Source organism: Mirounga angustirostris, unplaced genomic scaffold, assembly GCF_029215605.1.
Source record: "Mirounga angustirostris isolate CCGP_5_RB_7025 unplaced genomic scaffold, mMirAng1.0.hap1 SCAF_11, whole genome shotgun sequence".
Classification (NCBI taxonomy): domain Eukaryota; kingdom Metazoa; phylum Chordata; class Mammalia; order Carnivora; family Phocidae; genus Mirounga; species Mirounga angustirostris.
Window position 1 is genome coordinate 35,928,860 of NW_026991719.1, and position 16,051 is coordinate 35,944,910.

The 16,051-nt window shown below is 37.9% G+C and overlaps 1 protein-coding gene across 5 annotated transcripts in view; it reads left to right on the plus strand.

The window, feature by feature from the left end:
• The window catches only part of USP9X (ubiquitin specific peptidase 9 X-linked), a 166,695-nt gene that overhangs the window by 145,407 nt on the left and 5,237 nt on the right, over positions 1 to 16,051 (plus strand). For 4 of the 5 annotated variants that reach the window (XM_045876425.3, XM_064573935.1, XM_045876419.3 and 1 more), the window contains 10 exons: positions 1,712 to 1,853; positions 3,027 to 3,780; positions 4,173 to 4,296; positions 5,043 to 5,268; positions 5,799 to 5,928; positions 9,898 to 10,083; positions 10,537 to 10,757; positions 10,848 to 10,936; positions 15,246 to 15,402; positions 15,560 to 15,772. In XM_045876425.3, coding sequence (XP_045732381.1) covers positions 1,712 to 1,853; positions 3,027 to 3,780; positions 4,173 to 4,296; positions 5,043 to 5,268; positions 5,799 to 5,928; positions 9,898 to 10,083; positions 10,537 to 10,757; positions 10,848 to 10,936; positions 15,246 to 15,402; positions 15,560 to 15,772 — 2,242 coding nt within the window. The remainder of the gene's footprint in view (positions 1 to 1,711; positions 1,854 to 3,026; positions 3,781 to 4,172; positions 4,297 to 5,042; positions 5,269 to 5,798; positions 5,929 to 9,897; positions 10,084 to 10,536; positions 10,758 to 10,847; positions 10,937 to 15,245; positions 15,403 to 15,559; positions 15,773 to 16,051) is intronic. The other variant, XM_045876446.3, reaches the window with a different exon arrangement.

Here is a 16,051-nt window from a genome sequence, read left to right on the forward strand (position 1 = left end):
CAGTCCTTGTTGGTTTGTTTTAGACCGTTTTCAAAGTCATTTGGAAATTACTGGTTTTCTTCACTAAGTGAAAATGTCCAGAGAGCATGATCATAATTAAGATCCCAGAAGTCCTGTTCTTATTACATGCCAGAAGTTACATAGAGAGTCCCACGTCTGTTTTACAGCATTATTTGTCTAGACCAGGAGTTAGCAAACTATGCACCATTGGTCAAATCCAGCCACGCATCTGTTTTTATAAAAAAAGAGGTAGCTCTTTACCTACTCTCTAGCTCCTTTCCCTATAACAGCTGAGTCAGAGAGACCTCATACCCCCAAAAAGAGCTTATAATAGGTACTCTCTGGCCTTTTACAGAAAAAAAATTTTGCTGGCTTTCTCTCATCTTTGAATGTCCTACTTTTTAAGTGAAGTCGTAAGTTCTGACTTCTTTTTTTTCTCTTTTATGGGTTGTTCCCTGATGATAGTAGCAATATGCTTAATACGTACTTCATATTCCATTCATGCCACTTACAAATACCTTTGTGTACCTTTTTTCCCGTACCTAAACTGAAAAGCCCCAAATATGAGGGACTTACCTTCAACATTGACTATCCCGGAGTACTTTTACACATGGAAGGCACTCCAGATATATTTGTTGAATGAGTAAATTTGATGGTTGAGAGTGTATTCTCCTACATCCCATGTTCTGAGTTTATGAATGTGTCTCCTCAGAAATCTGAAATTTCCCTTGGTAGAAAATTGCCACAAGGTGGGATTCTGGCTCCTACTCGGATTGCTTATCTCCTCTTGATTGGTGTGTTCAAACTTGTGCTTTATTAAGGTTTCCATTAAAAGAGGGGCCATTTAAAAATTCAGCCCGTTGGGCGCCTGGGTGGCTCAGTTGGTTGAGCGACTGCCTTCGGCTCAGGTCATGATCCTGGAGTCCCGGGATCGAGTCCCGCATCGGGCTCCCTGCTCAGCGGGGGGTCTGCTTCTCCCTCTGACCCTCTTCCTGCTCGTGCTCTCTGTCTCTCATTCTCTCTCTCTCAAATAAATAAATAAAATCTTTAAAAGGGGCGCCTGGGTGGCTCAGTTGGTTGGGCGACTGCCTTCGGCTCAGGTCATGATCCTGGAGACCCGGGATCGAGTCCCGCATCAGGCTCCCTGCTCGGCAGGGAGTCTGCTTCTCCCTCTGACCCTCCCCCTTCTCATGCTCTCTCTCTCTTAAATAAATAAAATCTTAAAAAAAAAAAAAAAAAAAAAAATTCAGCCCGTTAATAGTTTAAAATATCCTTTTCAGAAGTTGATGAATTCATGCTTTGGCCTTGGCATGAATTACTGCCTAACTAGATGACAGTGGAAGCAGCACGGTAGACTGTAAAGAGCTTAAGCCATGAAGCAAGACAGACCTGGCTTCAAAACACGATTTCGCCTAGTAATCTTGACCAAATTACCCTTTCCAAACCCCAGTTCCCTCATCTCTGAAGTGGAGGTGGTGCTATTTCTCTATCAGGTTTGTCATGAAGACAAAGAACCTGGTGTATATATGGGCTGTAAACAACCTAATGTAGTGCCCAACACTAGGTAAGTGGCTAAATAAATGTGTCATTTATTGGTAACATTCTTTGATTTCGGGTTTCATGTCATAAATATTGCAAATGTAGTTTTCATCAAGTCTATAACTAAAAATGTTTAGAAAACTAAGAAATCCTTATTTCTTAATGTCTTTAGATATGAGTGTGAAGAATCTTTTACGACTTTGAATGTAGACATTAGAAATCACCAAAATCTTCTGGATTCTTTGGAACAGTACGTCAAAGGAGATTTATTAGAAGGTGCAAATGCATATCATTGTGAAAAATGCAATAAAAAGGTATGAATTATCCAGGTTTTTTTTTAAGTAACTATGGTTAAATTTAATGGATTTGAAAGTTCGTTGCTTTTGTTTTTTATTTATTTATTTATTTTTATTCCCTATCCTGCTTTGTTATAGTGGTAGCAGAAGGTAGTTAAGATAACTGGTACAAAGGTTTTTCAGGGAAAGAAGATTAAGAGAAGGTAGTACCAGCAGGGCTAGGGGAACAGGTAAATAAGAGTGAACATCTTAGAAGTCATAATAGCTTATTATCACCTTCTCTTGCCGGAGGCGCACAGACACTTGCCATCCGTACCCACCCAGACTGCTGTTGAACCCCTCACAGCTATAACACTGACAAGAAAACATTTCCCCTGTCCTATCCAGTTACTTGTAAGGACCAAGAAGTTTACTGAAACCTTCATTACTTGGTTTGGTCACATAAGATTTCTTCTACCACCTGTGTTTTTAAACCACTGGGATTAGATTTTTAGGCCCACCTGATAGTTTTATCTCAGGGCACTTAACGGCTCTTAGGAAGAGACCGTTTACACAGTCGGTAAATAACGTGTATCTTCCTGGGATCCCAGATTCTCTCACCTCCAAGTCACCTGTATCGTTTTGACATTTACATGCCACTTAAAGAGGTATTAAAGTCTAGAGGTTGAGATGCGAGCTGTAAGGCCGGTGAGACCGAGGCCGGTGACTCAGTCCCTCTCCTGCTGCTCCCCATTCGCACCAGGAGCTCCTGCGTGGGAGCTTGTGAGGATTGCATGTGTTACTCCTTGGGCAGCACTTGGCATATTACTTGGCACCTAATGGCCCAATAGATACTAGCTGCTATTGTATTTCTTCAGCACACCTTCATTAGCATAACAGTAAATACCAAACAAGTAACAGTGGTTAGATAGCAATGACGGTATAGAATCCAGGCAATGAGTAATGTCTGTGTCACTAAGTTTTGCGATTTGTAGCAGATGGCATAAACTATTTCCATATTATTAGTTGTAGTTAGCATTTTTTGAAATGCCCACCTGGACATAATAACCTTGATTATATTCATTGCCGAGTGTTTGTTTACACTTGTAACCTCCAGTTAGTCTTCATGAGAATTTAGTAATAGAGGCTTATAGTTTGTTTTATGCAGTGGATTATAAAAGAACATCTAGTAACTTGCTCTGTTTATTGTAGGTTGATACCGTAAAGCGCTTGCTAATTAAAAAATTACCTCCCGTTCTTGCTATCCAACTGAAACGATTCGACTATGACTGGGAAAGAGAATGTGCAATCAAATTCAATGATTATTTTGAATTTCCTCGAGAGCTGGACATGGAACCTTACACAGTCGCAGGTGTTGCAAAGCTGGAAGGAGATAATGTAAACCCAGAAAGTCAGTTGATACAGCAGAATGAGCAGTCTGAAAGTGAGACGGCAGAAAGCACGAAATACAGACTTGTGGGTGTGCTGGTACACAGTGGCCAAGCAAGTGGGGGGCATTATTATTCTTACATCATTCAGAGGAATGGTGGAGATGGTGAGAGAAATCGCTGGTATAAATTTGATGATGGAGATGTAACAGAGTGTAAAATGGATGACGATGAAGAAATGAAAAACCAGTGTTTTGGCGGAGAGTACATGGGAGAAGTATTTGATCACATGATGAAGCGCATGTCATACAGGCGCCAGAAAAGGTGGTGGAATGCTTACATACTTTTTTACGAACGACTGGATACCATAGACCAGGGTGATGAGTTGATAAGATACATTTCTGAGCTTGCTATCACCACAAGACCCCATCAGATTATTATGCCATCAGCCATTGAGAGAAGTGTACGGAAGCAGAATGTGCAATTCATGCATAACCGAATGCAGTACAGTCTGGAGTATTTCCAGTTCATGAAAAAACTGCTTACGTGTAACGGTGTTTACTTAAATCCTCCGCCAGGTGAGTATCAAGAATTTAGCTTCTTAGTAGAAGCATAACTCTTACTGTACTTGCAAGATTTCTTAGCAAGCATCAACATGTTTGCATTTTTACTTTGGGCTGTTTTAAAACCGTATTTCCGTTATCTTTGAGCAGTGTGTATTGTCTTGCTGTTTGGAAACAGGGGAGCTTTTGTTTATTCTAACAGTTTGTTTTTGACTCAAGCATTAGTTTGAAACATGCTTTACTGAACTAAGAATTATTTCATAAGTAGCCGGGCGGGGGGCAGCTAGCAAAGTTAGGACTTCTAGAAATCAGTGGAAATGCAGACTTGTTTGAAAATGGAGCTTAGACATAGAGATTTGTTTTGTTTTGTTTTGTTTTGTTTTTTAATGTATTTGCCTTTTTTATAGGGCAAGATCACCTGTTGCCTGAAGCAGAAGAAATCACTATGATTAGTATTCAGCTTGCTGCTAGGTTCCTTTTTACCACAGGATTTCACACCAAGAAAATCGTCCGTGGCTCTGCCAGTGATTGGTACGTTGCTTTGGATTTTCATTCCTATTATCCTAGCATTTAGTTTGGTTCTTTAATATATTGCTCTATTTTTTTTTTTTTTTTTCCCAAATCACAAGTCTTCTTTCAGATCTGGAATGCAGACTACAAAAACTTGATAGCCGTAGTGAGAGAAATCATATTAAAATAATTACATAGGCTAAACATGACCTTTCATTGTTCTGAAGCTGGCTTCTGTTACCTTATATCCTATCTTTGACATCCCTGTACAAAAGATTCTAGGATGATACTTAAAAGTCTGAGCTACTTAATTCAGAAATTAGTAGTTTTAGCTTCCCTAGATTAAATTTTGCCATAAATTAAAAACATAACAAATAGAATGAGTGTCCTAAGTTTCAAGTTGTGAAAGTATAGAGGCCATTATAATACCTTGATTGAACAATTTTTATGTACTCATCCAGTGGTAAGATGTTCAGGGACAGTTAGGGTAGTGATTGTTTTGTCATTGAATCTAGAAAGAGTTTGGTAATGGATTTGTAGAGGACTAGACAAGCTTTCATCTCTATGTTGTCACTCTGTGAGAAGAGACCAAGTTGTAGTAGTCATCTGTCCTTTTAATGTTGGTACTAGAGGCAACCGTTGCTGGTTCTCTCCCTCCAATAGTAAAAGAAGGTCTTTGATTTTTATTTGGTTCATAGAGACCCGTATCTGTACTATATACGAAACATCATTGAATTGCCATTCATAAATTTTTTGTTTTGTCTTAGGTATGATGCATTGTGTATTCTCCTTCGTCACAGCAAGAATGTCCGTTTTTGGTTTGCTCACAATGTCCTTTTTAATGTTTCAAATCGCTTTTCTGAATACCTTCTGGAGTGCCCCAGTGCAGAAGTAAGGGGTGCATTTGCAAAACTTATAGTTTTTATTGCACATTTTTCCTTGCAAGATGGGCCATGTCCTTCACCTTTTGCATCTCCCGGACCTTCTAGTCAGGTAATTGCCTGGTTTTCTTTTTAGTGATTAAATGCTTACAGATCTCTTGCCTGAAAGTTGAAGTCACAAATATATGTACATCTGTTTTATACGTTTACCTTGTGAGCAGATGTGTGCACACACACACACCACACCATCTGATATCTGGGAGTTCAGTAAAAGTACTTCACAGCAGTGAATAACAATTATTAGCTCTTTAAAAACAACAGAATTTTCTTTGTTCATTCAGTTAGAAGCAGTGGCTTAATTTTACACATGGTTATGTATATTATTTGTAAAGTTTTTTTTAATGGACTTCCATTTATTAAAAATTAAAACAACATGAAGGCTCTAGATGAAATCTACCTCAGATCTTCATTCCCTTTCCTAAAAAGCAACCCTTTTTAATTGTTGTGTGATTAGTCCTTCCAAAAATTTCTGCCTATATTCAACATGGGGGTGTGTGTGTGTGTCTGTGTCCCCTTTTTATGCAAATAGAATTGTTCCTATATCTTGTCACTGGAAAATAGCCAGTGTTTTATCCTTTACAGGCTTATGACAACTTAAGCCTAAGCGATCACCTACTACGGGCAGTTCTCAATCTCTTGAGAAGGGAAGTTTCAGAGCATGGGCGTCATTTGCAGCAGTATTTCAATCTGTTCGTAATGTATGCCAATTTAGGTAAGAATTTAAATTGTTATAATTTTGTTTTAATGTATTCTATTAAGTGACAGAGTCTTTTAAGTTGAGTGATGAAACATTTTTTACTGTACTTTTCACCTTGTACTTTATAGTTAATTATGCATATCTCTGCAGTATATACAGGCCAGAATCATCTTTTTTTTTTAGAGGGAGAGAGTAAGTAGGGGAAAGGACAGAGGGAGAGAGACCCATGAGATCACAACCTGAGCCAAAATCAAGAATTGGTTGCTTAACTGACTGAGCCACCCTTGCCACCCGGTCACCCCCAGAATCTGTGTCTTAATCATGTTTTTATCTCCTAAAACGGTGGTGCCAGATCTGTCTGGATTTGAAAATACTGATTCCTAGGCCCCATCTCACACCAACTGAATCAGAATTCTCAGAGCTAGCACAAGGAATCCACATTTTCAAAAAGTCCCTGGATGGTTGTGATACTCACCCAAGTTGGGGTAAAGGACTTGGTCTGAACATAAGTTTTTATTGAAGTAAACTAAATTGAAATTACAGATAGTATAAATATTCATTTACCCTCTTATTTATGTTATTACCTCTGTTTAACATTTTCCTTCTCAAAGTAATCTTTCTAACATCACCTGATCAGTGATCCCAGAATACTTAAAAGTTTGTTATGCTGTCTTCTACTTATTCTGTTGTTTTTTATTGCGTTCACATTTTTGTGTTGCTCCCCAACGAGATTGCAGAGATCAGAGTTTTTTGCACAGTGACACTCAGTTAATGTTTGTTAAATGAAAAGATGGACAGTTAGGAATATTATCAGAAATCCTTCCATTGTCATGTGCTGTTTGTTCATTGGCTTTGGGGTGGTAAATTTCCTATGATTATAATTATTAAAGTTTCTTTTTCTTTTTTCTTTTTATTTAAGTAATCTCTGTGCCCAGTGTGGGACTCCAACTCATAACCCTGAGATCAAGGGTTGCAGGCTCTTCCAACTGAGCCAACCAGGCACCCCTAAAATTATAAAAATTTCTTACCAATCAGGTATTAATGCACCGTTCCCAAAATGATTAATTTATTGAGACATTCCATTTAAAATCTTAGTGATCCTTAGTGATGATAATGAATATTTGGCCAAATTTGAATAACTTCTTTAAAAGTTTAAAAGAGGGGCACCTGGGTGGCTCAATCTGACTTCTGCCAGGTCATGATCTCGAGGTCCTGGGATTGAGCCCCCCCACACTGGGTTCTACACTCAGCGAGAGTCTGCTCATCTCTCTCCCTCTGCCCTTCCCCCTGCTTATGCTCGCTTTCTCTCAAGTAAATAAAAAATCTTAAAAAAAAAAAAAAGTTTAAAAGAAAAAAAATACCTTCTATCCAAAGTTAAGTTCTGTAATCAAACATCCGTCGTTCCGTGTTTTTTGTGTGTGACCTTACTAATCACCAGTTTACCTCGGGGGCCCTTTTAACATAAGCAACATTCTACTTCTCTGTAGTTTGTCTTTTCCTTTACCTTTTCATACTAGAGATGCTTGGTTATTTGTAGTTGAAAAGGGAGAGAAGGAATATTCATTGCACAAACAAGCAAGTGGAATCTGTATTTCAAAGTTAGAAATAACCAAATTTAGGCATTCACAAAAATCCTATTCTATTCACCTCCCTTTTTAGATATTGCCTGTTCACAAAGCATACATCATTGGCATGTAATGTAATTTAATTAAGATTTCCCTGCTAAAAGCAAATACATATCCATAAATTTTATTTATTGTTTTTAAAGATTTTATTTATTTGAGAGAGAGAACACGAGCCAGGGGGAAGGGGCAGAGGGCGAGAGAGAGAGAGAAGCAGACTCCCCGCTGACTGGGAAGGCAGACGCTTAACCAGCTGAGCCACCCAGGCACCCCAGATCCATAAACTTTAATATACCACTTATGCTTTGGGGTTCAGAATTGTTTAGATTTAAGAAAGGTAAGGCAGTGTATATACCATGTATTATATGACATCCCTATAGCAGGGTCCAAGACAGCACCTTATAATCATATACATTAATATTTCTACAGTAAAGCATGAGTAGTCACCCTGAGAGGGGATAAATGAAGACTGTGAATAGCCTCTTCTCAGTTCAGGCCAGCTTTTCCTACCAAACGTGTTTTGACACCAACTTTATGAAATAATTTTGTTTATATTTATGATAAGAGCTTTTTGAATCTCAGGATTTCAGATAAGGGATTGTGGACCTGTATTTATTATACTTATTGGAATATGACAATAAAAAGGACAGTCTATTGTCTAATGGGGTATAGAAGCAAATAAAAAGATAACTGCCATAAAGTATGTTAATGGCTGTAATAGGGAAAAATACAAAGTGCTATGGTAGTATATAATAGGGATACCAGACCAGATTTGGGGAGTACAGGGGACTTAATGGGCAAGTTGATGTGGGAATTGGTTGTTTGGGGTTTCTATCCAGAGTGAACAGCAGATGTAAAGACTTGGAATAAACTCAGTGTGTGGAGGAAGTGAAAGTTATTCAGACTAGAAATGATCTCTGATCATGCTATTCTGGCAAGCCTCATGAGGGATTCTAGACTTTATCCTAAGGGCATTGATGAGCCATTGTAGAGTTTTTAATAGACATACCTTCTAGAAAGATCACTCGGACTACAGTGTGGAATGGATTGCAGGGGAATAACACTAGAGATTGTTAAAATGATTTATAGCAGGAGATCATTGTGGCCAGTACTGGGGAACTGGCAGTGAGGAGATAGAAGTGGACAGATTCTGATGCTTTCTATTAGCGGTAAAGTCTGTAGGATTTAGTGATTGGGTATTAAGGAGGGGGGAACACAGAAGAGATGTTAAGTGATGCCCAGGGTTCCAACTGAGTAGATAGCGGTGCCATGTACTGAGAGGGGAGAACACAGGAGGAAGAACATGGATAGGGGAGTAAAGTGATGAGTTAAGTTTGGGCAAATTGAGTTTGAGCCTGTTGGACACCCAAATAGTGATGTTCAGTGTTCGGTAGAACATTTAAGATACTGGAAATACTTTGGTATCATCTGAACGAAAATAGCTGGAACTTGAAGCCATTAGAGTGGGTTTGATCATCCAGGAAAAGCATACAGTGTGAGACGGTAGCCTGGTGTGGGAACTTTGAGGAGCAACCATTTTTCAAAGAGGAAGGAAAACTCAGAAATGAGACCAAGGAGAAGAGGTTGAAAGAAAGGAAGAGAGGAATCCAAGAAGGAAAGTAAGCAGTTACGGTTTAGAACTATTCCTTAGCTTTACCCCAGGAAAGGGGGCAGAAACCAAACTGGCATGGGTGAGGAGTAGGAAAATAAGAAAACAGAGATGACACCAAGTTTAGGCATGATTTTCAAGTAGCTTAGCTGTTGGAGAAAATAGAGAGGCAGTGTATAAAATTCTTATTTCTCACTGAGTTTTCATCATCCTCCCTTACCATGAGGATTGAAGTCCAGGCTAGTCCCCCAGACTCTCAGGCCATAGAAAGTATTCATTTTCTTTATGCCTGGTTTGACTGGAATGTCATGATCTTTGTTTGACCATTTTAAAACTTAAATCCAGTTATACCACGGAGATTTTCTGTTCTGGTTAATTCATTCTCTGAATGCTAATAAGTAAGAGTGGTTTTCTTTTTTTCTTTTTTTTTTTTTAAGATTTTATTTATTTATTTGAGAGAGAGAATGAGATAGAGCATGAGACGGGGGAGGGTCAGAGGGAGAAGCAGGCTCCCCGCCGAGCAGGGAGCCCAATGCGGGACTCGATCCCAGGACTCCAGGATCATGACCTGAGCCGAAGGCAGTCACTTAACCAACTGAGCCACCCACGCGCCCCACGAGTGGTTTTCTGATTATAAAAATCATAGAAAAATATTTTCGATAACTGCTTTATTATGAAGCCCTTATCATCCTAATTCTTTTCTCTTTTGTAATTCTTCTTCCCCTCTTCCCACTGCTTTCTTCTTCATCGAAGGTGTGGCAGAGAAGACACAACTTCTGAAATTGAATGTACCTGCTACCTTTATGCTTGTGTCTTTAGATGAAGGTCCAGGTCCTCCAATCAAATACCAGTATGCTGAATTAGGCAAATTGTACTCAGTTGTGTCACAGCTGATCCGCTGTTGCAATGTCTCTTCAAGGATGCAGTCTTCAATCAATGGTAAAGTCAAATGTTCCATCCTTTACATTGGTTTTAAAATACTGCTGGCCATTCGTAGTACCCAGTTAAAAGTAATTCTGAAGATGTTTAAATATAAAACCAAGAGTCTGACAATCTATAATATTTTGGGGTCTACACCTTTTTCACATGTTTAAAGGGGATCTTTTTTGTCTACTTGCTCCCAAGGTTGATACTTTGTGAAGTAGTTTAAGAATTAACTTTTTATATAGGTAAATGCCAGTGTTGGCATTTAAAGTTCGCATTTTATCATCTTGGTCTATCTGATCATTGTAATGCCTAATACTACTTTCTTCATGATACTTAGGAATATTGATTTAAAATGTTATTTTTCTAAAATACAAAATTCATAAGCGGTTTTCTGTGGTGAAAGCTGTATTATTTTATTGTGAAGAAGCCTATTAGTTTTTCATTGATGACAAATCTGTATTCTAGGTAATCCTCCTCTTCCCAATCCTTTTGGTGATCCTAATTTATCACAACCTATAATGCCAATTCAGCAGAATGTGGCAGACATTTTATTTGTGAGAACAAGTTATGTGAAGAAAATCATTGAGGACTGCAGTAACTCAGAGGAAACTGTCAAATTGCTTCGTTTTTGCTGCTGGGAGAATCCTCAGTTCTCATCTACTGTCCTCAGTGAACTTCTCTGGCAGGTTAAAGGATAATAAACATTCATATGTCTCTCTAATTTGATTTGTTACTCCTTTAAGTAAGTTATTCACCGTGTCTTTTCCTGTTTTTAGGTTGCATATTCCTACACTTATGAACTCCGACCCTATTTGGACCTGCTTTTGCAAATCTTACTGATTGAGGACTCCTGGCAGACTCACAGGTAGATCCTCGTTTTTACTTGCTCAACTTTTAAACTAACTGAAATTGCCAGTCAGCGCTTTTTTTTCTCTTTTTTCTTTTTACCTCTTGGAGATGCAATAATGGTTTTACCTTAAAAGCTTAAGAATTAATAAAAAGTTCCCCCTTCCCTCACTTGATTTCACTTTTTATTCTTGCCCGTGTTAAATACTTCTGGCTTTCAAATTTTTTTTTTTTTTTTTTTTTTAAGGACAGTTAGCATAGGCTTTTGGTAAATGTCTTAATTTCATTAATGATGTGCTAGGGTTATTTTAAGATTAGTTTCGTTTTAGAATGAGTCCTATGAGGTCACATTTGGTTATCTAAAAATAGTCCTTAGGTAAGTAAGTACAGTCAGTTCCCGTTATTCATGGTAGCTATATTCTATAAAGTCGCTGTGAACACTGAATGAGGGAATGCAGAGCCATTGCTCCTAGGGGAAATACAGGGTTAGGTTCCTGCAAGCCTCTGGTTACATTTTTGTCAACCATTCTATCATAACCTTTTTCTAAATGTGTGGTTATCTTTTTAAAGACAGCTTATTTACTGTACATTGCTGACTCTTTAACAGTGAACTCACAATAACTTGTGTCTGAATAAAGCTTATTTAATGCAATATTTTCTCTGCAAAGCCTTTTGGGGCTTACAAATACTAGGTAGCACTTCACTACACATTTGGGGGCCATTTTAAACCATGAAATCAACAAAAAGCACAAAGTGTGGGAAGGGTTTCACTAAATAGCAAAAAGGACACTCCTTTACAGTATGAGCTGAATCAAGGCAAAGTGTCGTTCTGTTCCACTTCAGCTGGGAACATACGTGTTTGGTCCAAATTTTTTTTCCACTCAGCACATGACCACCAAAGCACCATGTATTTGCCATTACAAATAAAGTTTAGCAAGTAGGCAAAATCACAAATACGGAATCTGTGAATAATGAACATCAACTTTAGTTTTTCAGTATATGAGAATTTGAGTGCAATTTTTTTTTTAAACTGAGGATATCCAGCATAACTATCCCTCAAGCTTCCTTCAGAATTTCTCCATCTTGTTTTTTGCCATAAAGTTTAATATATTATCTTTAGTCCCAAGAATCTAGGTGATGATGAAGTATGGAATTAGTTGACAACTCTGCCAGATTTTAGAAGTTCCCTCCCCACATGAATGATAGTATAATACTTGATTTTCAGAAACAGTTCAAAATTTATATATATATGTTATGTCTGTCAATACAGTAACTAAAGCAGCAACTTGAAAGCAAGCTCTGTAACGACCAAATGCTTAAAACTTACAATTTTGAGTCTTAGTGGAGATTGCAAATGTCATAATTCGTGAATTAATATTTCCATATTATCTCCAAAATTATCAGATTTAAGTTGTATTAATTACGTTGTAAAAATAGCATCAAACCAAAAATCAATTTTCATGAGACAAAAAGTTTAATAGTTCTCAAACTATAACCATATATTTTGAGCACTATCTAGTACCCTTCCCAATATGGTTATAGGATTTGAAACTTTTCTTAAAAGTTGTTTTTAGTTGTGCCTGGGTGGCTCAACTGGTTAAACGTCTGATTCTTGATTTTGGCTCAGGTCATGATCTCAGGGTTGTGAGATTGAGCCCTGCATCAGGCTGTGTGCTGGGCATGGAGCCTGCTCAAGATTCTCTCTCTTCCTCTCCCTTTGTCCTTCCTCTTTTCATTTAAAAAATATTGTAAGCACTTACAGCAGTAACCAGTTGGTTACATCATAGCTCTCTTGATTCATTATAGCAAGCGATAATGGTAAAGGCACATGTGCTGGATTAAATATGGACAGTTGACTTTTGTGTAATGAAATAGGTAAGGTATTGTTACTATGAATCACTGGCCCAAGCTTGAAAATAACTTCTCATAGTGAGCTTTTGGTTCATTCGATAAGCAGTGTTTAAATATTTATGTAGTATCTACCATGTGCTCGGCACTACCAGGCATTGGAGAACAAGGCAGGCAAGGATGATACAGATAAAAATAGTATTTGAAAGCAGTTAAAACTAATGGGAAGAAAATGTGATGTGGCAGAAAGAACGGCTTAACACTTCATTATCACTTGACCAAACTGAAGGTAAAAACAATATACACTGAAGTGTTTCCGATTAAACAGCAAGAGGCCTGTATGATCGGTCTGAAATTAGTAAACCTTGCAGAATTGCTGGAGTCATGATTTCCAAACAAAAGATCTTATGAATGCATGCAACGCAAAAAACAAGCTTGCATTTTGGTTTGGAACATTCTATTAAATAAAATTTATGGTATATAAGGTTTTTGGTTTATTTTTAAATTATGGACTACACAGGTAATGTTTCTTTGTGGAGATAAAACTCACAAAATTCACCATTTTAATCACTTTAAAGAATACAGTTCAGTGGCTTTTCGTACATTCACAATGTACAACCATTACCACTCTAATTCCAGAACATTTTCATCACTCCAGAAGGAAACCCCATACCCAATTAAGTAGTCACTCCTTATTACCTCCCATCCCCCAGCAACCACTAATCTGCTTCTGTCTCTATGGATTTGCCTGACCATAGGCTAGGCAAAATGTCCAGAATTTGCCTGGGCACTTCTTCAGATACATGGGATCATACAAAATGTCCTTTTGTGTTAGACATTTGGGTTGTTTTCTACGTTTTGGCTATTGTGAATAATGCTGCTGTGAACATTCATGTACATGTCATTTGTTTTTAAACATCTGTTTTCAATTCTCTCGGATAAACCTCTGTAGAATTGCAGGCAGGTAAATTTTTTATTATTTTTTGTACTCAAATTGTAAAATGTTCATAATTTACCATTTTAGCCATTTTAAGTGTGCAGTTCAGTGGCATTAAGTATATTCTCATAATACTGTGTTACCGTCACCACCATCCATTTCCAGAACTTCTTCATTATCCCAGACTGAAACTCTGTACCCATTAAACCATAACTTCCCATTCCCCTTTTCCCCCCCACTCCTGGTAACTATGATTTTTTCTTTGATTTTGCCTATTCTAAGTACCTCATATAGGTAGAATCGTACAATATTTGTCCTCTTTTATCTGGCTTATTTTACTTAATGCCTTTTAAGACTCATACATGTTGTAGAGGCGCCTGGATGGCTCAGTTAAGTGTGCAATTCTTGATATCTGCTTAGGTCATGATCTCTCAAGGTCATGAGATCCAGCCCCATGTTGGGCTCCATGCTCAGCAGGGAGTCTGCTGGAGATTCTCTTTGCCCCCCACCCCTGCTCGCTTGCTCACTCTCTAAAATAATAAATCTTTGGGCGCCTGGGTGGCTCAGTTGGTTGGGCGGCTGCCTTCGGCTCAGGTCATGATCCTGGAGTCCCTGGATCGAGTCCCGCATCGGGCTCCCTGCTGGGCGGGGAGTCTGCTTCTCCCTCTGACCCTCCCCCCTCTCATGTGCTCTCTCTCATTCTCTCTCTCTCAAATAAATAAATAAAATCTTTAAAAATAATAATAATAATAAAATAAAATAATAAATCTTTAAAAAATAATAATAATTATACACATTGTAGCATGTTCTCAATTTCATTCCTTTTTAAGGCTGAATAATATTCCACTGTGTGTATATACCACATTTTGTTTACTGGCAGGTGATGCTTTTAACAAAGGAAACAGGCACAGTTTGCCCCTACAGTCCTTTTTTTAAATTGCTTATTGGGGAGAACAAGAAATCACTGATTATATATTATTCTGTTAGGCTTGGCAAGAACTGAAAGGAAATCATCCATCATTGGCCCATCAGCTAAATTGTAATGGTGAAAATTGCTTTGCCGTATTATAGCTCATTATTAGAATTCAAGTTCGTTTTGTACTTCCAAATTATATCACCGCTTCATAGTCACGGGTTACTTACTTTCCGAAATGCAGTTTTATAAAAGGAACTGACTTGAAGCAAACTCTTAGGTACAGCAGTCATAAACTTAGTTGTTAGTTGACTTTGTCTGTGTTACTCTTGGTGTCCTAAAATCACTTCTGGTAATGTCTTTGAATTACATACATAGCAAAATCATTTTGGATTGGTAACAAGTTGGTAAGAGCACAGACTGCTAAGCGGCTGTATGATCTTGGGCAAGCTGTTTAACCTCTCTGTACCCCTCTTCTTATCTGTTCCGAGGCTCGATAACTACCTCCTGTCCGGCATTAGATGACATGACATCAAAGATCTTTATTGAGTGGCACATAGTAGGCACTCAGTAAATGTTGGCTGCTATTTGATTTTACAAGTTTTAATTTTATATTTGGCTCTTTTTCAGAATTCATAACGCACTTAAAGGAATCCCAGATGACCGAGATGGGCTGTTTGACACAATCCAGCGCTCTAAGAATCACTATCAAAAAAGAGCATATCAGTGTATAAAATGTATGGTAGCTCTTTTTAGCAATTGTCCTGTTGCTTACCAGATTCTGCAGGTGAGGGTTTTTTCTTAAAATTTTGTAGAAGTCTGAATCAGAATTAGGGATTCCATTTTAAAGAAAAGAATAATGAGAATTTGGAGTTATTATTTTAAGTTAACTTTAAGAAGTATTCCAAAACCTTTTCCATACGTGGTTTTCTTTTCTTTTGAAGGGCAACGGAGATCTTAAAAGAAAGTGGACCTGGGCAGTGGAATGGCTTGGAGATGAACTTGAAAGACGACCATACACTGGCAACCCTCAATACACTTACAACAACTGGTCTCCTCCAGTGCAGAGCAATGAAACCTCAAATGGTTATTTCTTGGAGAGATCACATAGTGCTAGGATGACACTTGCAAAAGCTTGTGAACTCTGTCCAGAGGAGGTAAAAAAAAAAAAAAAGGAAGAAAGCAATTTGTTACTTTATAGGCCAGTGTTTATGTATTAATGATAATGTCAAAGAAATTTTGTTCAGGTTTTATTTGCTTTAGTGTTTACTATATGTAATCTTAAGTTAATGAGGAAGCCTTCTTTTAGAGAAATTTCTGAAACTGCCCGAAATGTAGTCTTTCTGAAGAGAACCCAAATCAGGTTTTTTCATCTGTTTCAATTTATCTTCTGTAGAAGGAAACTTGTGAGTCAGTTTTGTAGGTTTTTAAAATTT